Consider the following 22546-nt stretch of genomic DNA (forward strand, 5'->3'; position numbering starts at 1 on the left):
GGGCTCTTTATCCTACTCTTCTTGGTAGATGAGTCACTGATCTAATAATTAATAGAGGATAATAATGTGTTGCCCGATCTCTCTCTCCCCCCCTCTCTGCCCCCCCACACCACACTTGTAATTTAATAGGAGCCTTCAAGGACTTACCACAAATATATGAATGACTGCTGTAAGAATTTCAGGCAACTTGATTGTCTGTCTGAAGCAAAGAGAAGGCAGAGTATTGTTTTGAGGTGGAAGGAACTTTTAGTGTCCATCAGCGAAAACTACATAATTAATTGCCTAATCTATCCATTGGTCTGGTTAGAGTTTTTGCTACATAATTTCTGGGCCAGAGAAGAGATCTGCACTTTTAGATTTGCATTCTATGTCACTATTTCTCTGTCAACATTTACCAAAGTTACACGTAGGACAGGATTGTAAACAGTACAATTACTGCATGAGAATAACATCTCAAAAATCAGTTATGAGGAGTTCCCATTGTGTCAGGGGTAGCCAAGGTTGGATCCCTGGCCTCACTCAGTGGATTAAGGATCCTGCATTGCCTTGAGCTGTGATGTAGGTTGCAGATGCAGCCTGGATCCCGCATGTGGTGTAGGCCAGCAGCTATAGTTCCAATTCGACCCCTAGCTTGGGAGCTTCCATACTCCACACATGTGGCCCTTTTAAAAAAAAAAAAAAAAAAGTTATGATATCAAATCAACATTTTTAACTGCTTTGAGAGATATTAGTTACACCAGCATTCATTTTTGTAGTATTTTACATTTTTAAAAATATTTAAATATATTTTGCTTGATCTTCTCAACAGCATTGTGAGGTAGCTAGTCGACCATCACTTATACCCATTTTACAGTTGAGTAAACTGCTACTAAGACTTATTCCTGGTGATTCAACTGTTAATGGAATAACACTAGTTATTTTGATTCCTCATCTTATCACTACTTAATACTGTATGAAAAACACTTTAGAGACTTTTACCATTAGCCTTTTTGTTTTGTTTTGTCTGTCTTTTTGCCTTTTCTAGGGCTGCTCATGCGGCATGTGGAGGTTCCCAGGCTAGGGGTCTAATCCGAGCTGTAGCCGCCGGCCTACGCCAGAGCCCCAGCAATGCCAGATCCGAGCCGCGTCTGTGACCCACGCCACAGCTCACGGCAACGCCAGATCCTCAACCCACTGAGCAAGGCCCGGGATCAAACCTACAACCTCATGGTTCCTAGTCGGATTTGTTAACCACTGAGCCACGATGGGAACTCCCATTAGCCCTTTTTTTGGTAAAACTATTTTCATGGGAAAAAAAGAGAAACTTTTAAAAATAAACTGAAGAAAAAATTTTTTCTAATAAACCATGATGAAAAATGACTTCTACAAGCATTTTGTTATATATCATTCCAGACTTTAGTCATCTTGTATGGACACATGACTCCATTTTAGCAGTATTACTCTGTAACCTGCCCTTGTCACTCTGCTGTGAAACATGGGCTTCTTTCCACAACAATAAAGATCCACATCCTTTTTCCAAACACCTGCGTAATACTCCATGTTGTCTAGATATAATAAAGGTGCACACAACTGATGGTCACTTAAATTGCTTCCTTTTTTGCTATTTTACTGGAGTGTCTTTTTCTTCTATTTGTATGTTTCCTTAGCTTGAATGCCTAGAAGTAAGAGCTGCTTGGTTGCCTAGAAGTAGAGCTGCCTTGGTTCAAAAATAAGGCTGTTTTTGGACCCTTTGCTGACTTTAAAATTGGCCCCCAGAGAGGCTATAACAATATGCCGCTGGTAGGATGAGAGGAAACACTTCCTTCTAGTCTTCTAGCCACAGAATGTTTTTTTGTTTTTCATCATTGTTCATCAAGTAAGTGAGAAGTGCTATGGCACTGATTTTTGTAACTTGCCTCCTTTTTGGTCTTATTTTGAATAGAATTAGTGTTAATGCTTTAGCATTTTAGGATAGTCAGTCTTACCTTCTGCAGATACTTTGCATTTTCTTTAAATCTTATCTTATTTGAATGTATTAGCTAACAATTCCAAAGGAATGTTATATTGCAGTCATAGGAAAGGATACTATTGAAAAAAATCAGAACAAAAATAAGTATACAAATAAATGAAGTAAAATGGTTGAAAGTTATCAGAAAAATCTCCTGAGGGATTTCCTGTTGTACCTCAGCTGGTTAAGAACCCAATTAATAATATCCATGAGGACACGATTTCAATCCCTGACCTCACTCAGTGGGTTAAGGCTTCAGCATTGCCGCAAGCTGTGGCTCAGATCTGGTGTTGCTGTGGCTGAGGTATAGGCAGGCGATTACAACTCCAATTCAACCCCTATCCAAGGACTTCCATATGCTGCAGGTGCAGCCCTAGAAAGAAAACGGGGGGAGGGGAAGCATTACTCAATAATTACACACTGAAGTTTTCCAAGATGAAGGAACATTTGAGACCAATTTGTAAGAACCTTCCAAAGTCAAGTAGAATACATAGAAAAGATCCTGGGAAGATTCATGAACACTGTGACTACATGCAGAAGATCTATAAAGCTTCTAGAGAGAAGACACCTCCAAAGTAAGGCCCATCAGAGTGAGAGCAGATTGCTTAGCAACGCTGCATCCTGGGAGACAAGAGAAAGTGCCTTCACAGTTCAAGGGGAAATGGTTCTGAATCTAGAACGGACCAGCTGTGATGGTAAATACATGGGGCAAGGATTCTTACTCTTTCTTAGACAATTTCCTGAAATTGCACTCCAGCAAACGAGAAATCCTAAGATACAACAGGGATAGAGCAGCCAAAGCATGCAGGAAGTTCACGTTGGAGTAGGAGAACAAGGACTGTGTGGGAGCAACAGCAAAAGCTTATATAGGGGAACAAAAAGCAACTAGAAACATCAGAAAACAAAAAAGGCATAGTCCAAATTTAAGTTCAGCCATACCTCAGAGATATTGCAAGATTCAGTTCCAGATCAAGATAAAGCAAATGTCACAATAAAGTGAGTCACACGAATTTTTTGGTTTCCCAGTGCATGTAAAAGTTATGTTTATACCATACTGTAATCTTTTAAGTATGAAATAGCATTATGACCCAAAAAGATGTACATACCTTAATTTTAAAAATAATTTATTGCCTTTAGCAAGTCAGAGTAACATCAAAGATCACTGATCACAGATCACCATAACAAATACAATGATGATGAAAAGGTTTGAAATAGTGTGAGAATTACTAAAACATGACACAGAGGCATGAAGCAAGAAGATGCTGTTGGAAAAATTGCACCAATAGACTTTGTTGGCACAGTTGGCACAAAGCTTCAATTTGTAAAAACTTGAGTCTGCCTGTGTACTAAAAAGGGGAATTAATAGGAAGAGCAAAAGAATTTGATTCTGAGACTATTCTCCTTTAAGTAACATAAGAAGTGTGATCACAGTACAGTACTTGTCTCTACAGCCAGTCATGTTTACCAGATCACAGTTATGTAAGATCTTACATCACAGCTTTTCATATTTTAAACACCTTATATACTTTACAGATGACTTTTCAATTTTTAAAATCAACAAATCACGGAAGACTATGGCACGTTGTCCATCAAAATATGTTTTCCCTTTCTCTGGTAATAGAGACATCAGGCACGGATTTGCCCAGGAACACTGTACTTCCAAGCCCTCCAAGCTCTACTCTGGCCAAGTTACTAATTCTTCTCAAAGGAACATAATCAAAGCATGTGTGTTTCTAGGAGCCCTTGCCCACTTTTCCCTTCCACTGAGCCAGAATACCAGTTTGCCTGCAACTAAGCTGCAACCATGCAAAGACAGGCAGGGAAGCACAATGGAAAGACCCCGAAAGTATGGAGTAAAAGTAAAAATGTAGATGGTGACAAGCACCATGAGGAAAATAAAGCAGATTAAGAGGTTAGAGACTGAAGGGAGTTGCAGTTTAAAATGGGGTTCTGGGGAAAGTCCTCTCTAAGAAGTACCCTCTGAGTGGAGACACAAAGCAAGCAGTGAGGGAGCAAAGTGGGGAAAAGAGGCTGAATTCAGACTATAAAACACCAAAAGCATGTTAGTTTGTCATGTATACTTGGAACCACCAGAGGAACTGTGAACATACAGATGGTCAACAGGCACATGAAAAGATGCTCTACTGCTAATTCTTAGAGAAATACAAATCAAAACCACAATGAGGTATCACCTCACATTAGTCAGAATGGCCATCTTTTAAAAGTCTACAAATAATAAATGCTGGAGAGGGTGTGGAGAAGAGGGTACCCTCCTCCACTGTTGGTAGGAATGTAAATTGGTTCAGCCACTATGGAGAAGAGTATGGAGATTCCTTTAAAAACTAAAAATAGAGTTACCATATGATCCTGCAATCCCATTCCTAAACATACATCCTGAAAACACTCTAACTGGAAATGATACATGCACTGCAGTGTTCACAGCAGCACTATTTACAATAGCCAAGACATGGAAGCAACCTAAGTGTCCATCAACAGATGAATGATATAAAGAAGATGTAGCATATATATACATAAACACACACACAATGGAATACTACTTAGCCATAAAAAAGAAAGAATGCCATTTGCAGCAACATTGATGGACCTAGAGATTACTGTAGTAAGTTAAATAAAAGGCTAATATATAATATCACATATGTGAAATCTTAAAAAATGATATGAATATTTATAAAACAAATAGACTCACCTCACAGACATAGAAAATAAACTTATGGTTACCAAAGGGGAAAGGGGAGGAGGAATTAATTAGGAGTATAGGATTAACATATATACACCTGTATATATAAACAACAAGGACCTACTATATAATATAGGGAACTATATTCAATATATTGTAATAACCTATAATGGCAATGAAAAAGAATAAAAGAATATATATATAAAATAATCACTTTGCCATACACCTGAAACTAACGCAACATTGCAAATTAATTATACTTCAAAATTTAAATAGTTAAAACAATGCCCAGAAAAAAAAATTTAATTAAAAAAAAACTGTGAACAGAAATGAGTACCTCTGGGTGTAGGGTACATGGATTTTCATCAGAAGCCCTTGTTGTAAACTGCTTTTTTTTGTAAGTTATTTACATATATTACCTTGATTTTAAAAACTTTTAAAAATTTAAAGAAAAAAAATTTACCTTTAATATCTTTCCATATCAATATATATAACCTACTTCATTCTTTTAAATTTTTTATTACAAAAGCTTTATTGATTTATAGAATTAAAAAAACAATCCTAATATTTGTATGGAACCACAACAAATCCCAAATAACCAAAACAATCTTGAGAGAGGACAAAGCTTGGAGGCATCATATGTCCTGTTTTCAAAATACGTTATAAAGCTACAGTAATCGAAACACTATGGTACTGGCCACTGATGTGTAGGCCTAAGAGGAGAGTAGTGTTCAACCTCTATTGAAACACTTGCCAGACCATCCCTTCAACACAGACAGCTTTTCTAGAGGATTTCTAGAGCCCTCTGTTAAAATTTTTGCCTGTCTGTATTCCCCTGCCAAAGGGTCTTGAGGACTAACTTGAATTACAGCTATTTGTACACCCTTGTCCAGAGAGTGTCCTTCTTGTCTCTGGTCGGCTGTCTTCTTCCACAGAGGACACAGCCTAAGGAGGGCAAACAGACTACTGGAGAGAGAGGAACACACTCTCCACCCAGCCTGCTTACATGTCCGTCAGGTATCAGGGATCACCCTCAGATCTCTCTGACACACACTGGGGACGTCAAAGTACACAGGGCTTGGATCTCTCCTCCATTCACCTAGTTGGTGACTGGCTATTAATAGCTCAGGTAAAGGAGTACAGAATCGGCCTTCTTGAGAAGGGAGGCCAAATTCCCCAACTGCTGACACACAAGCCTCTTTTGGATTGCTCTTTCCTTACTGTGGCCAATATTGCTTTAGAAGTAAAAGACCTTTAAAGCAATAAACAATGATTTTCTTTCTTATAAGCATGGTCTTAATTAATTCAAAATCTGTTGAACAAGTATGCAAGGAAATAACCACGCTGTGGAAGCTCCTTGAGGTGGATAAGACTATCTTCTACACACACCACTGTTCTCAGCGCAGTGCTAGGCTAAGCCTTGTCAAGCTCTAACTAAACATTTGTTCATCTTCCTCAGTTATGCATTCAAGCAAAGCATAGCTGCAGATTACGTGAAAACTTCTCTGTATACATCTGCCACTTGCCACTCTTAAAATGTTCTTTTCTGGATCTTATTTAGTGTTCTGGATCACTAATCTGCTGAGTTTGTAATCTGTACTCGCTCATCAGAACCCTCTATCTTACCAACAGGATAGGATCCACTTTAAAGTCCAGATCTAGTTTACTCGTTGCAGTGACATTTACTTTTAATACTATGGATGTTTTATTCATGAAGAAACTGGCTTCTCATGGTATAATCTATGGTCTGGTGACAGCATCCTACTTTCTAGTGGGGGGTTATTTTATTACCCTGAATTACTTGCTTGTCTCTCTCTTATGTACAGCTTAGAGATGCAGCAAGTCAGTAGACTGGTGATCCTTGGACAGATGCTAGTAAGTGTTAATGCAATTTAAAACTGCTACAAATTGGAGGAACCCATTTTAAAAAGAGAAAAGTGGGTGAATATTTGTTGAGGTGTTACAGTATCTTGCTGATGGACTAAATATACCCACAAAATTACACTGTAGTCTGCTGGCATTAGTATTTTCTCCCAGTAAATGGTCATCTCCATTACTTAGAGATAATCAGGACGTGAATCGACAGCCCCCTTTGTTAATGATTAAGATGAACACTATTATTATTTCTTGTATTTTTTTATCCAGAGAATCCAGAGAAAAGTTTAAAGACATTGGAGAAATAATAAGAATGAACAGCACTGCTTCCTACCAGTTGGAAACACTTTTCAGGCGGTTTATTTAATGTTCAGGTAACAGAGGGCCCTTTTTACTTGAAAGCTACAACAGTTCCTGGTTATACTGAGGGCTAGATTCAGTAGAAAGGTGGCCAAAATTAAATACAAATGAATGGAAACAGAGTTGATCCTTGAACAGTGCTAGAGTCAGGAGCCCTGATCCCCCAGTCAAAATCCACACAGAACTGTCCAGTCAGCCCTCCACAGCCACAGCTTGACATCCACACACTCAGCCAGCTGTGGACTGTGTGGTACTTCAGTACATATTTACTGAGAAAAATCCACATATAATTGGATCTGCATAGCTCAAACCTGTGTTCAAGGGCCAACTGCAATGAGCTTCACAGTTATATAATTTGTATTATTAGAATACTTAAAATGTCATCAAATTGGCCAGAATTTGAAAAACATGACTTGAGATTATCACTAGTAGTCAACATTTATTTTCTGAGTTATTAGAGGATGCCAGGAATATTAGTATATACTTTATATAGCTCAGAAAATTGTAAAGTTCTTTTGAGTAGAAATGTGCCACTATGTAACTCTCCACTGATCCTAACTGTACCCTATAGAATATAAATTTCATTTTGTTAATTTTATGTTATTTTCATCAGTGTTTTCTCTGGAAGATATGAAACCTATTTTAGTTTTTTGAGTTTTTTTGTTTTTTGTCTTTTTGTCTTTTTGCCATTTCTTGGGCCGCTCCCGCGGCATATGGAGGTTCCCAGGCTAGGGGTCCAATCGGAGCTGTAGCCACCGGCCTACGCCAGAGCCACAGCAACGCGGGATCCGAGCCGCGTCTGCAACCTACACCACAGCTCATGGCAACGCCAGATCAGCAACCCACTGAGCAAGGGCAGGGACCGAACCTGCAACCTCATAGTTCCTAGTCAGATTCGTTAACCACTGCACCACAACGGGAACTCCTATTTTAGTTTTTTAAATTCATTCTACCCTACCTATATATCTCAGATTTAATCCTAAGAATTTCAAAGGTGACTTTAGGTATAAGTATATTAAGAAGAAGGATTATATTTTCTGCCTATGATTAAAACATGAAACAATTTCCCTACAATTCTATAATCCATGTAGCTGTTAGTACATGTGTGGATAGTGGTATCCAAAAGCCCACCTGAGGCAGCACACAATGTTATTTGTTCAGATACTGAGGAAGAAGAGAAGCCTTGTCCCTGTAGACTGTGTAGGAACATAGGTTTTCTCCCAAAAGGAGACTAGAAAAAAGTCACAGACCTACATTAAGTCAGACAGAGACCACTGTGTTCTATAACTGCACATGATATAACAGCTGAATGAGTAACTGAAAAAACTCATTTTAGAATATGCAAGAAAAGTAATACTAAACATTCGTGACTAAATCGGCACCCATGTTATTGAAGTCACCTAGTTCTATCAGAGAGAAACAGATTTGGTGATGGCCATGTCACCTCCAATGTCATCTCCATTTGCAGATGACATGATACTACATATAGAAAACCATAAGAACTCCACCAAAAACTGTTAGGATTAATAAATTATTTCAGTAAAATTTTAAGCTACAAAAATCGGTTGTCTTTCTTTATACCAACAACTATCAAAAAAGAAAACAATCTATAATGGCATCAAAAAGAGTAAAGTGCTAGTTATAAACTTAACCAAGGAGATAAAAGATCTGTTGCTGAAAACTATAAGACATTGATGGAAGAAATTGAAGAAGACACAAATAAATGGGAAGATTTTTCATGTTTATGACTGGAAGAGTTAATATTGTTACAAAATATCCATAACACCCAAAGCTATCTACAGATCCAGTGTAAACCCTCTCAAAATTCTAATGGCATTTTTCACTAAAATAGAACAATCTGAAAATTTATATGGAACAACAGAAGATCCAAACAGCCAAAGCAATCTTGAGAAATAACAAAGCTGGAGGGATCACATTTCTGATTTCAACTTATATTACAAAGCAGTAGTAATCAAACAGTATGGAACTGGCATTAAAAACAGAATAAAGAGGCCAGAAATAAACCCGCTGATTTATTTTATTCATATGGCCAACTAATTTTTGACAAGCCAAGAATATACATTAGGAAAAGGATAGTCTCTTCAATAAATGGTGTTGGGAAAACTGGACAACAGCATGCAAAAGAATGAAATCAGGCCCCTATCTTATACTATACACAAAAACTAACTCAAAATGTGTTGAAGACTTGAACGTGAGACTTGAAACCACAAAACTAGAGGAAAACATGGGGGGTAAGCCCCTTGATATTAGTCTTGATGATGATTTTTTTGGATTTGACACCAAAAGCAAAGGTATCAAAAGCAAAAATAAAGCAAGTGAGACCTCATCAAACTAAAAAGCTTCTGTATAGCAGAGGAAACCATCCACAAAATGAAAATGAAACCTATGGAATGGGAGAAAAATACTTGCAAACCACATATCCATTAAGGGATTAATATCCTAAATATACAAGGAATTCATACAACACAATAGCAAAAACAAAAACAATTCACTTTTTAAATGAGCAAAAGACCTAAATAGGCATTTTTTTCAAAGATCTATAAATGGCCAACAAATATATGAAAAGATTCTCAACATCACTAATCATCAAGGAAATGCAAATCAAAACCACAATGTGATATCACCTCAAACCTGTTAAGGTGTCTACTACCAAAAGGACAAGAGATAACAAATACTGTTAAGGATGTGGAGAGAAGAAAACCCTTGTAGGCTTTTGGTAAGAATGTTAACTGAAAAACAGTAGGAAGGTTCCTCAAGAAGTTAAAAGTAGAACTATCAAATGACCCAGCAGTCCCACTTCCGGGTATATATCCAAAGGAAACAAAATCATCTCAAAGAGTTACCTGCACTCCCAATTTCACAGCAGCATTATTCACAGTAGCCAGTGCATGAAAACAACTTAAGTGTCCAGCAGCAGATGAATGGATAAAGAAAATGTGATTCCCTCTCCCTCTCCCTCTCCCTCTCCCTCTCTCTCTCTCTCACACACACACACACACACAGAGGAGTATTATTCAGCCAAAGAAAAAAGAAAAAAAATCAAACTCAGAAACACTGCAGAAAAGTTGTTGCCAGGGACTAGGAGATGGGACAAATAGGGAGAGGTGGGTAAAAAGTTACAAACTTTCATTTCTAAGTTGAATAAGATTTGAGGATTTAATGTGTAACATAGTGACTATAGTTGATAACACTGTATTGTATAATTGAAACTTTCTGAGAGAGCAGAACTGAAATGTTCTCAACAATGATGAAAGTAAATATGAGGTGATTGATATGTTAATTTAGTGGGGGACTCCTTTCAAATATGCACATATCAAATCATTATGTTGTACCCTTTAAATATCTTACAATTTGTACCTTTAAAAAAAAAGAAAAGCAGGAGTTCCTGTCGTGGCACAGTGGTTAACGAATCCGACTAGGAACCATGAGGTTGTGGGTTCGGTCCCTGCCCTTGCTCAGTGGATTAACAATCCGGCGTTGCCGTGAGCTGTGGTGTAGGTTGCAGACTCGGCTTGGATCCTGCGTTGCTGTGGCTCTGGCGTAGGCTGGCAGCTCCAGCTCCGATTGGACCCCTAGCCTGGGAACCTCCATATGCCGCGGGAGCGGCCCAAGAAATGGCAAAAAGACAAAAAAAAAAAAAGCAAACTGACACCCCTGTAATTGAAATTACTGAGATCTATGAGAGAGAAATAGATTTGGTGATGACCCTACTCACTGGAGGATGACCTTCCTCCCTGAAGTGGCATGCTGCCATACTCAGAGACAACCTGGCCATTGAGCTTTACATCAGACTCTCACTTATTTGGAAACTTCTGAATCTGCCTCGAATAATAAATGATCTGCTGAGGATGCCAAACTTGCCTCCAAAATAAATATGTTGCCATCATTGCCATATACACGCCTTCTCCTGAGATGAAAAGTAGTGAAAAAAAAATTCTTAAGAAAAAAATAGGATCACTCATAATTATCTTTGTTGTATAACCATTTTATGACACCAAGAGATATGATGCAAAAAAGACAGAATATTAAAATACTTGTTGAACCACATAGACTTGGAAGATTGACCAGTTATACTTTGCTTCTTTCTTGTAGGTTCTAGGTTGCCTTTTTAAGTAGGAGAAAAGTATGGCTCAAAGATAACTTTGGTGATATCCATTCATTTCATTATGTAAAAACTGAGGATCTCAAAGACTAAGATTATAGTAGCTATTTGTCTTGTGCAGTATGGACAGGCCAGACCTACCCCTACTTACAGTGGATCAACTTAAAACAGTTGAACTTAACATTCTTACAACTTTATGATGCTGTGGAAACAATACACCTTCAGTAGAAACCTTACTTCAAATCTTGACTTTTGATCTTTTCCTGGGCTAGTGATATGCAGTACAATACTCCCTCATGATACTGGACAGTGGCAGTGAGCCACAGCTCCCAGTCAGCCACGTGACTGTAAGGGTAAACAACTGATACACTTACAACCATTCTGTTTTTCACTTTCAGTACAGTATTCAATAAATTACATGATATTTAATACTTTACTATAAAATAGGCTGTATGTTAGATTATTTTGTCAAGTTTTAGGTCAGTGTACGTGTTCTGAGCATGTTTAAGTTAGGCCAGGCTGAAAGCTATGATGTCCAGTAGGTTAGGTGTATTTATGTAAAGCACTTTCCTTTTTTTTTTTTTTTTTTTTTTTTTTTGCTTTTTAGGGCTGCACCTGTGGCGTATGGAGGTTCCTAGGCTTGAAGTCAAACTGGAGCTATAGCTGCCAGCCCCACACCACAGCCACAGCATCAGATTTGAGCCACGTCTGCAACCTATACCACAGCTCATGGCAATGCCAGATCCTTAACCCACTAAGCAAGGCCAGGGATCGAACCTGCAACCTCATGGTTCCCAGTCAGTTTCGTTTCTGCTGCACCATGACAGGAACGCCTTAAAAGCACTTTCAACTTATAGAAACATGTTGAAACTTTATTGGGACATAACCCCTTCATAAGTCAGGGAAGATCTGTACTACATTAAGAATTCTCTAACAGTACAAGGAAAACTAACCGGGTATTCTCAAACCAACTTGTGAATGGTAACTTCTCTGGGAAGAGCCCTTCTGGAGTCAGAAGAAATATCAAACATTGGTCTCAGAAACTATTCCAATTCCTTCCAAGGAGCCAGGATTTGATTTGATTTGTTTATAGAGCAATTTAGGCCCTGGGGTATTTTATGAGCAATAGCGCATCAGCCAGTAGTTACTGGAGTTTTAACAGCTGGGTGTGGTCAGGTAAAGAGAGGAGGAGAGTCCTGCAAATACCACTGGCATCCCAAGATGACTGGACATACCCATCCCTGCACCTACCTGAGGAGTAACATCAGAGACTTTATGCTGTAGGGGACAGAGGGTAGCTTAGCTTCCCTAAAATAGTCCAGTTATCCACTAAGCAAATATGCAAATAAAAACAAATCTTAATCTGGGGAGGGTGGTAAGGGAAAATGAGTAACCAGGATTGCCACAATGCAGTATCTAAATGTTCAGTTTTGAGAAAAAATAATGAGCCATGGAAAGAAACAGGAAAATATGACCCATACGTTAGAAAAACAGAAGACAACAGAAACTGCCTTATAAGAGTGACCAAACATCATATTTCACAGAAAAAGACTTCACAATAGCCATACAAATATGTTCACAGAACTAAAGGAAAGCATGATAAAGATACAATGAAAATGTTGCATCAGATAAAAAATACCAGTAAAGAGATAAAAATTTTTAAAAAGAACCAAGTAGAAATTCTGGCATTAAAAATACAGTAATTGAAATTTTAAAAATTCACTAGAGATGCTCCACAGTAGATTTGTCTAGCAGAGGAAAGAATTAGCAAACTTGAAGATAGGTGAATAGAGTATTCAAGCTAAAGAACAGAGAACTGAAAGAAGAAAACTGAACATAGCCTCAGAAAAATATTAGCACCATTAAGCACAATAACATATGTATAACTGGAGTTAGGAAAGTAGAGAGAGAAAGGAAGGGAAAAAATCAAAAATTCAGTGGGTGAAAACTTCTCAAATTTATTGAAAAATGCTAACCTATACATCAGAAAGCTCAGTGAATTCTGAGTAGGATAAGCTCAAAAATACCCACAAAAGACACATCAGAATAAAAATGCTGAAAGTCAAAACTAAGGAGAATATCTTGAAGGCAGCAAGAGAGAAATGACTTCTAATTTATAAGGGAACTGTCCCCCAGTAAGATTAACAGCTTACTTCTCAGCATACACCACAAAGGCCAGGAAGCAGTGGAATAATATGTTCAGAGTACTCAAAGAAAAACTTGGCAACCAGAAATCCCACATCCAGCAGAGCATTTATCAAAAAATAAATGCAAAATAAAAAATTTCCAAGATAGGAGTTCCCTTCGTGGCTCAGTGGTTAACAAATCCGACTAGGAACCATGAGGTGGCAGGTTCGATACCTGGCCTCACTCAGTGGGTTAACAATCTAGCGTTGCCGTGAGCTGTGGTGTGGGTCGCAGACTTGGCTTGGATCACGAGTTGCTGTGGCTGTGGCACAGGCCAGCAGCTACAGCTCCGATTAGGCTCCTAGCCAGGGAATCTCCATATGCTGTGGGTGCGGCCCTAGAAAAGACAAAAAAAAAAAAAAAAAAAAAAAAAAAAAAATTCCAAGATAAATAAAAACTGAAGTTTTGGGGTTCCCGTCATGGCACAGTGGAAACGAATCTTACTAGGAACCATGCGGTGGCAGGTTCAATCCCTGGCCTCACTCAGTAGGTTAAGGATCCAGCATTGCCATGAGCTGTGGTGTAGGTCACAGATACGGCTCAGATCCTACATTGCTATGGCTGTGGTGTAGGCCAGCGGCTACAACTCCGATTAGACCCCTAGCCCAGGACCTCCATATGCCGTGGGTGCAGCCCGGAAAAAACAAAACAAAAACAAAAACAAACCATAAAACCCTGAAATTCTTCAGTCTGAAAGCAAGTGACCCCAGATGGTAATTTGAATTCACATGAAAAAGAGCATCAGTAAAGGTAATTAGGTAATTATAAAAGACAGTATAAATACATTTTCTTTTCTTAACAGATTTAGAAAGCAGTTGTATCTAAGAATAGATATATGTTATTTTGGGGCCCATAACCTATAGAAAGGTAGTATTTGTGTAATATATTTGCCAAAAACAGCACAAGGAGGTGGGTGAGAGCAAAGCTCTATGAGCTGAGAAACTGCTACAGATGGTAAAGCAGGAAGTGTAAAGATGTATTGCTGGGTTTATAACATGAATGGATGCAATATGTATCATGGTCATATCATAGCATGGGGGTAAAAGGAATAGAGCTATAAAGGAGTCATGTTTCTATATATCACTGAATTAAAGTAGTATAAATCTGAAGCTTATTCTCATAAGTTAAGACATATATGGTAAACCCCAGAGGAACCTCTTTTAAAAAAAAAAAAAAAAAAGATAGTAAAAAAAAAAATCACAAATTAAAATCCTACATTAGGGAGTTCCCTTTATGGCTAAGCAGTTAACGAACCCAACTAGGATCCATGAGGATGCGGCTCGATCCCTGGCCTCGCTAAGTGGGTTAAGGATCTGATATGAGCTGTGGTGTAGGTTGCAGACACAGCTCGGATCCCACATTGCTGTGGCTGTGGCATAGGCCAGCAGCTGTAGCTCCAATTTGACCCCTAGCCTGGGAACTTCCATGTGCCACAGGTGTAGCCCTAAAAAAGCAAAAAAAAAAAAAAAATCCTACATTAGAAAATATTCATTTATGCAAAATAAAGCAATAATAGAGGAATAAAGTAACCAAAAAAAAAAAAAAATCAAAAAGTTAAAAGAGGAGTTCCACTGTGGCTCAGTGGTAAAGAACCCAACGAGTATCCACAAAGACATGGGTTCAATCCCTGGCCCTGCTCAGTGGGTTAAAGGATCCATCATTGCTGTGAGCTGTCAGATCGGAGCTGCAGCCACCGGCCTACATCACAGCCACAGCTACGCAGCAACGCTGGATCCTTAACCCACTGAGTGAGGCCAGGGATTGAACCCACGTCCTCATGAATACTAGTTGGGTTCATAACCCACTGAGCCACAACAAGAACTCCTAACAGGCATCTCTTGAATGTTTCATCCAACAACAACAACAGAAATATGTTCTTCAAGTAAACATGAACATGTTCCAGTATATATTTGTATGCTAGGCCTTCAAACCACCTCAGTAAGTTTAAAAGGATAGAAGTAATACAGAGTATATTCTCTGACCTCAACAGAATGAGATTAGAAATTAATAGCAGGGAAAAATAGGGAAATTCAACAAATATGTCTAAATTAAACCATAGAATCCCAAACAACTAATGAATTGAAGAAATCCCAAAGGGAATCAAAATTCTCAAAGAGAAATAAAAATGAAGACACAACACCAGAATTTAAGGAATACAGCTAATGTAGTTCATAGAAGGAGATTTATAGCTGTAAATGCCTTTATTAAGAAAGATTTCAAACCTATAATCTAACTTTCCACCTTAAGACACTGGAAAAATAACTATACTTAAAGCAGAAAAAAGGAAATAATTAAAAAGTACAGCAGAAATTGCTGAAATAGAGACTAGAAAAGAAAGTCAATGAATCCAAAAACTGATTCACTGAAAATATCATAAAATTGAGAAACATTTAATGAGTTTGACAAAAAAGAAAAAGAAAGGGACTTGATAGGATCAGAAATGAAAAAAGGGATATCACTACCAACCTTACAGAAATAAAAAAGACTTAAAAGGAATACTGTGAACAAGTGCATGCCAGGAAATTAGATAGCTATTTTTCTAATAGAGATGAAATGGACAAATTCCTAAAACACATAAACTACTAAGACTGAATCCAAAAACAGTTGAAATAGACGTGTAAAAAGTGAAGAGACTGAATTAGTAATTTTTTCAAAAAAACCTTTTCACAAAAAAAAAGCCTAGGCCTACATGGCTTCACCACTGAGTTCTACTAAATATTTAAAGAAGAATTAATGCCAAAACTTCACAAACCTTCTCAAAAATAGAAGAAAGTAAACACTTCCCAACACATTTTATGAAACCAATATTACCCTAATACCAAACTAAAGACATAAGAAGCAAACTGCAGACTAATAATTCATATGAATGTGGATGCAAAAATTCTCAACAAACAGCAAAGTGAATCCAACAGATTATGATTATAAACCCTAAGCAAGTGGAGTTTATCCCAAAAATGCAAAATTGATTCACTATCTTAAAATCAATTAATATGAATTCATCATATCAATAGAAAAAAAATAAGATCTTCTCAATATAAGCATTGGACAAAATCTAATACCCTTGCATGATAAAAATACTCAAAAAGTTAGGAATAAAAGGGAAGATCTTCAATCAGATAAAGAAATCTACTAACCCCCCACAGTTAACAGTATACTTACTGGTGAAAGAGGGGGTTATTTTCCTGCTAAGATCAGGAACAAGACAAGGATTATCTGCTCTCACCATTTCTATCCAACACAGTATGAAGGGTCTAGCTAGGGCAATTAGGAGATAAAAAGAAATAAGATTGAAAAGGAAGAAGTAAACTTCTGTCCCTATTTGCAGATGACATGATTTTATATATATAGAATGCCAAGTAATTAACTAAAAGACTATTGTTAACTAATAAAATTAGTTCAGCAAGATTGCAGGAAACATAAATATACAAAAACATTTTAATATACCTACAATGAACGAACTGAAAATGTAATTAAGAAAATAATTTCATTTACAGTAGCTTCAAAAAGAATAAAATACTTGGCAATAAATTTAACAAAAGAAGTACAAACTTTAACTCTGAAAACTACAACACATTATTGAAAGAAACTGAAGAACATTAAAATAAGTGGAAAAATATCTCCTGTTCATGGATCAGAAGATTTAATATTATTAAGTATTCCCCTAAATGTAAGAGCTAAAACTATAAAACTCTTAGAAGAAAATAGAAGGGTAAGCCCTCATGACCTTGGATTTGGCAAAAGGATTCTTAGACACCAAAAGTCCAAGCAACTAAAAAAAAAAAAAAAAATTTGGATGTGATGAGAATTAAAAACTTTAGGAGTTCCCGTCGTGGCACAATGGTTAATGAGTCTGACTAGGAACCATGAGGTTGCAGGTTCGATCCCTGGCCTTGCTCAGTGGGTTAAGGATCTGGCGTTGCTGTGAGCTATGGTGTAGGCTGCAGGCGTGGCTCGGATCCAGCATTGCTGTGGTGTAGGCCAGTTGGTACAGCTCCGATTAGACCCCTAGAGTGGGAATCTCCATATGCCCCAGGAGAGGCCCTAGAAAAGGCAAAAAGACAAAAAAAAAAATTAAAAACTTTATGTTTCATAGGATACCACTAAGAATATGAAAAGTGAGCCCACAGAGTGGGAGAAAATATTTGCAGATCATTTATCTGATAAGGAATTTGTATCTAGAATATACAAAGAGCCCTTAAAACTCAATAATACAAACCCCAAAATTGGAAAAAAAAAAAAATGGACAAAGGATCTGAATAGACATTTCACCAAAGAAGATAAACAACTTGTCAATAGACACATGAAAAAAAAGTTCAGTATCATTAGTCATTAGGAAAATGCAAATTGAAAACAAGGTACCACTTTGCACCTACTAGGAAGCAGGATAATACAAAAAGTTGGAAAATAACAAGTTTTAGGAAAGAGGTAGAGAAATGAGAAGCCTCATATACTGCTGATGTGAATGTAAATTGTGCAGCCATACTGGAAAACAGTACAGCACTTCCTCAATAAGTTGAACATAGAGTTACCATATGACTCAGTAATTCCAATCCTAGGTATATACCCAAGATAAATGAAAATATATGCCCACACAAAAACTTATACACAAATGTTTATAGCAGCGTTATTCAAAATAGCCAAAAGATGAGGACAATACAAATGTTTATCAACTGATAAATGAATAAACAAAAATGTGGTATATCCATACAATGGAATATTATTCTGCAATAAAAAGGGAATGCAGTACTTCCTGGAAGGAAGGATGCTTACAAGAAACAGATCGGATTGTGGATTTCTTCAACAGATCGGATTGTGGATTTCTCCAACTTTGTGGTCTAGTCATTCATGAGCCATCAAAGGTATTTGATCAGAAGTCTGCCTTGGGGACATTATTCTGTAGGAACTGCTAATAAGTAAGTTGCAGACCAGCTGGATGGCTGTTCTATTAATTCAGTCCGGTAAGAATGAAGGACTAACACAGGTGGTGGAGATATGAGAGAGGAGGGAATAGATGGCACCAGCTTTGTGAAGAACATAGCAGGTGGTCGGGAGGGAGAAAAAAGTCCCCAAATTGGCTCTTTGGTGTTGGGCCTAGGTGACTCAGAACTACTAGGAAAAGGAAGGAAAAACAGAAGTTGAGTTTAGGTTGGGATTTGTTTAGGTTGAGGAGCTAGGAGACCTCTAAACAGGAGATGTAATGGCAGTGAGAAAGGTGTGGTCTGGTGTTGCAACCACAGATTCAACCAGCCTCAGATGGAAAATATTTGGGGGGGGGGGAATCCTGAAAGTTCCAAAAAGCAAAACTCGAATTTGCCTCATGTGGGCAACAATTTACATAGCATTTAGATGGTATTAGGTATTGTAAGTAATCTAGATTATTCAGAACACACAAGAGGCTATGCAGAGGTTATATACAAATTTTACATCACTTTTTTTTGGCTGCGCCTACAGCACACAAAAGTTCCCAGGCCAGGGATCGAACGAGAGTCACAGCAGTGACGATGCTGGTTTCTTAACGCGCTGAGCCACGAGGGAACTCCTCTATGTCATTTTATATAAGGGACTTGAACATCCTCTCCAAGGGGACCTGGAACCAGTCCCCAGGGATACTGAGGGACAACTGCATAGCAGGAAGAGAGCCTGGCCTCTTTCCTCCGCTGTAAAGTAAGACTTAGATTCAAAAGGCAGTCTGTTACAGGCATTGAGAACAAAGATTTTAGAGCCTGACTTGCCTGGGTTCATCTACTCACTACCTTTTAATCTTAATTTATTCTCCCTGAGCCTCAAACTCATGGGGATAATAATGCACCCACTTACTGGGGCTGCTGTGAGGAATCCATCCTCACACATGTTATGTAAGAACCCTGCCTGGCACACAGGAAGCTGCAGTCCTTTTCAGATCTGATGATCCGCTGTTATCATGTGGTCAGTTTCTGCAGACTGGCATGCCAAGGTAGAGGTCAGGGCCAGAGATCTAGGTTAAGCATTTCTTTTCCAAGGCAGCACTGAGCAGGTGTTATGAGACCCCAAAGGAGAAAGTGGAAGGAATGCAGGAAAGGCCGGGACGGGATGCGAGGAACACTGCATTAGGGAGCAAGAGGCAGCAGCGTGTGGGAGGGGCGGAAATAGTCACAGAAAGAGAAGGAGAACTCGGAGGTGCCATCGTCAAAGCCAAGTGGGATAGAAAAGGCAACTCAAGAGAAGATAGCCTTTTAGAATAGAGACTGCTTTGCTTCGAGCTCAGTTTGAAGGTTTATGGGGCGTATGTGACAGACAGGGAGAAGCTGCAGAGGAAAGCAAAGGAAATTAATTGACGGGCATTGTTCTGTGAGGATGAAAGGCAAAGGAAGATAATCTCTTTCTTTGAATTGGGATAAACTGTGGGGGAGATATATGGTGATGTAATCAGAATTTTGAGTTGGGAACGTTGTCAAGGAAGCTTGTGTTAGATAACTTCAACTTTTTTTTTTTTTTTCCATAAGATAAGAAGCAAGGCCATCCATGGAGAAGAAGGGAGGGATAAAATTGCAGAGTGTTTCTAAGCAGCTTTAAATATTTTCTCTAATTCTGCCTTTTGTATGAATGAAAAACAAATGATCCACATCAATTATAAGAGGCAATGTTTACTGAGCCTTTAACATCTGCTAGGTATCACGCAAAGAGCTTATTTCAAACTGAAAACATCCCTAAGAGACAAAAGGTATTAGCAGTTTTATCCACATATTACAGAGGGTAATACATGAGACAGAGAAAAGGATTGGAAATTGCTCAAGGTTACCCAGCTAATACGAGGTAGAACCAAGACTGAATACAAGATCCAACACTCAGCTCTTCCCAAGCATGCTTTCTAGGCTTTTACTTTCAAGTTTCATTAAAGCAGTGAAATACTGGTTCAAGAATCTACATGGATTAATGGGATAGAATACAAAAAAATAGAGGGAATGCAATGGAATGTAATTTTAATGAAGTTAACACTTTAAATGAGAAAGGATGGCTTGCTTAATAGATGCATTGGGGCAGTTAATTATCCACTTATAATTTTCTAAATTAATTTTTCTCTCTGTTTAAAATATATATAATAGATATCAGAAGAGTGGCTGTCTATAGCTGGATAGAGATGGGCTTAGGGGCACAGGGCACTTTGTGCAGTAATAGGAATGTTCCGTAATTTCATTAGAATGTTTTTGGTCAAAACTCACTGAAATGTACATTTAAAACTGTACATTCTACTCTCTGTAAATTCTGTCTCAATTATAAAAAGGAAAATCCATCTGTAGATCTCCAAGACATGGTTAAATTTTAAAAAGCAAGCTCTAGGGTGAGACATACAGTATGATACTATTTAAATAGAAGAACGAGAACGAAATTATTTCTGTGGGTCCACACTCGTGTAAATGTAAGTATCTCCTGGTTCTGGGGTCCATCTGCCCTACCCCACCAAGAGGTCCTTCCTCTAGTGTCAGTCTTAGTGATCGGAGGGTTTCTTTCTGGGATGTAAAGAAAAAAAAGACTTTTATATTATAATATCATTAGCTTAAGAGTAAAAACTTCTCATTGTTCATAATACTCACTGGTATCATATTCTCCAGTGAAGAGAGAGGCTCTTGCAGGAAATTCTAACTGGAAAACATGACCTCTTTGAATTTTGAATCTGAAACTAGTGTATCTTTAGAGGAGGTTTGAATCTGAAACTAGGGTATCTTCAGAGGAGGCCTAGTGTCATGGGACTGTGATCAGGTGATCTGAGTTCTTGTTCTGACTCTGCCACTTGATGAGATGGTATTTTGGAGCAGTTCGTTTAATCTCTCTGGACTTCAGTTTCCTTGTTGGTTTAAAAAAAAAAAATGGATTGAACCGATGACCGATCCTGGATGCTCATCGGGGCCTAAGATTCAGTAAACCCTGTTCTTCGCATGGACCCTGTATGCAATCGGTCGCTTGACCTACAGTCGATGTGTGGAAAGTAAGATCTGCTTTTATATTTTGAAACAGGTGACAACCAAAGCTAAGCAACTGAAGGATTCAGTTACCTGCTCCCCAGGTAAGGCAGCACCCACTTGGTCCCTTTAATCTAAAGCCGTTTCTTCACAATTCCCTTTTTATAGCAACATCTGTAAAAACGATGTTGTAATAGTTTTGCCCAATGCGCGCTACTGGTCCTCTCTCTAAAAGGGGTTGGGTTACAAGCACCCACAAAGCCCTGCACACAGAGTGCTGCTAAGATGTACTTAGTGAGTTTGAAGAGCTGTAAAAACCTTGCTCTTCTCTAGTGTCGGTGGTGAGTGGGACCAGGCAGGGGAAAGCCAGCCTGGTCACTTGCCGCACTGTCACCACCGCACACACACAGCGTCCTTCAGGACACACCAAGCAGCTTCCCCCTGAAATCTATGTCTCTGAAAATCCATTTTGTCTAAGACTAACGGGAATTTTGCTCAGAGGCCCCATACTGTTTGCTGGGAACCAGGAAGTAAGAAAATGCCGCCTAAACCTTCCGACTCCACTTAAATTCAGGTCCCTGTACTCGATGTAACCAGCCAGGGACCAGCAAGCCCTGTTATCTCAAAACGTCTCCACGGGGAGGACCCAGGTGGGGTGTCTGTGGGCTTTTCCAGGTTGCTTTCTTGCCAATACGGCTGCTGGTCTGGGCGTGGAGACAGAAATAGGCAACCAGTGTTCTGTGCCAGAAGCTCCCCCAGTCTTTGGGAGCCCGATCCTGAAAGGGGGGGGGGGGGGGCAGACGGCCTAGGCCTCGGAGGGGTCGGGAGTGTGTGGGAGAACAGGAAAGGTGTGGCTGCACATTTGAGGGGGTCTCTGAGAGGCCCCTGTGGCTTTGGGGGTGGGGGGATTTTTGTTTTTCTGTCAGTCGAGGCATCACCGGGCTGGGGACGCAGCGGGGCGCAGAAGGCCGGTGCCCGCAGTGCCGCCTGAGCACCGCGGACGGTCTGATGGGTTCACTCACTCCCGCTCACGGAGTTCACAACAACTCTGGGCTCTGAAGAACATCCTGCTTACCTGGAAAGTGCTGGTTATTCCTTCTGAAAGATCTGCACGTCGTCGGATCACAGCCGGACTCTGAACTGCTGCTCCTCAGAGTGGTGGCAAGGACAGAGGCTGGGGATCAGACAGAAGTGGGTTCAGATCCCAGCTCGGCTTTTTCTGAGACTGACTTTCCTCCTCTGCACAGTTAGGGCGGCGGTTGCGTCTTTCTGGGGAAGAAGAGCGGGGACATCAACAGCGTGCAAAATGCCTAGCGCGCTGCCAGCTGCGGCGGAGGCGCTGCTGTGCCCCTTGTCGCCTGAACTGACCCTGCCCTTTC

The 22546-nt window shown here is 39.1% G+C and overlaps 2 protein-coding genes across 15 annotated transcripts in view; one reads left to right on the forward strand and one right to left on the reverse strand.

The window, feature by feature from the left end:
• Positions 1-22546, forward strand: part of DNAJC1 (DnaJ heat shock protein family (Hsp40) member C1) — a 198526-nt gene that overhangs the window by 173140 nt on the left and 2840 nt on the right. For both annotated transcript variants that reach the window (XM_084980403.1, XM_084980404.1), the window contains exon 11: positions 21223-21271. In XM_084980403.1, the coding sequence (XP_084836529.1) occupies positions 21223-21271 (49 nt within the window). The remainder of the gene's footprint in view (positions 1-21222; positions 21272-22546) is intronic.
• LOC146399550 (uncharacterized) overlaps positions 1-22546 on the reverse strand; it is a 49059-nt gene that overhangs the window by 14083 nt on the left and 12430 nt on the right. For 11 of the 13 annotated variants that reach the window (XM_084980412.1, XM_084980414.1, XM_084980417.1 and 8 more), the window contains 2 exons: positions 22243-22436; positions 148-199 (listed from right to left, as the gene is read on the reverse strand). Coding sequence is in view for 7 of the 13 variants with exons in the window: in XM_084980417.1 (XP_084836543.1) it covers positions 22365-22436 (72 nt within the window). In the remaining 6 variants the exon portion in view is untranslated. Of the gene's footprint in view, positions 1-147; positions 200-19641; positions 22437-22546 lie in introns of those variants that run through there. The other 2 variants (XM_084980424.1, XM_084980422.1) reach the window with 1 other exon arrangement.

The sequence above is a fragment of the Sus scrofa genome, chromosome 10, assembly GCF_054392235.1.
Source record: "Sus scrofa isolate SSC_HxYL_T2T_F1_AM1 chromosome 10, Sscrofa_HxYL_maternal_Yorkshire_Landrace_v2.0, whole genome shotgun sequence".
NCBI lineage: Eukaryota > Metazoa > Chordata > Mammalia > Artiodactyla > Suidae > Sus > Sus scrofa.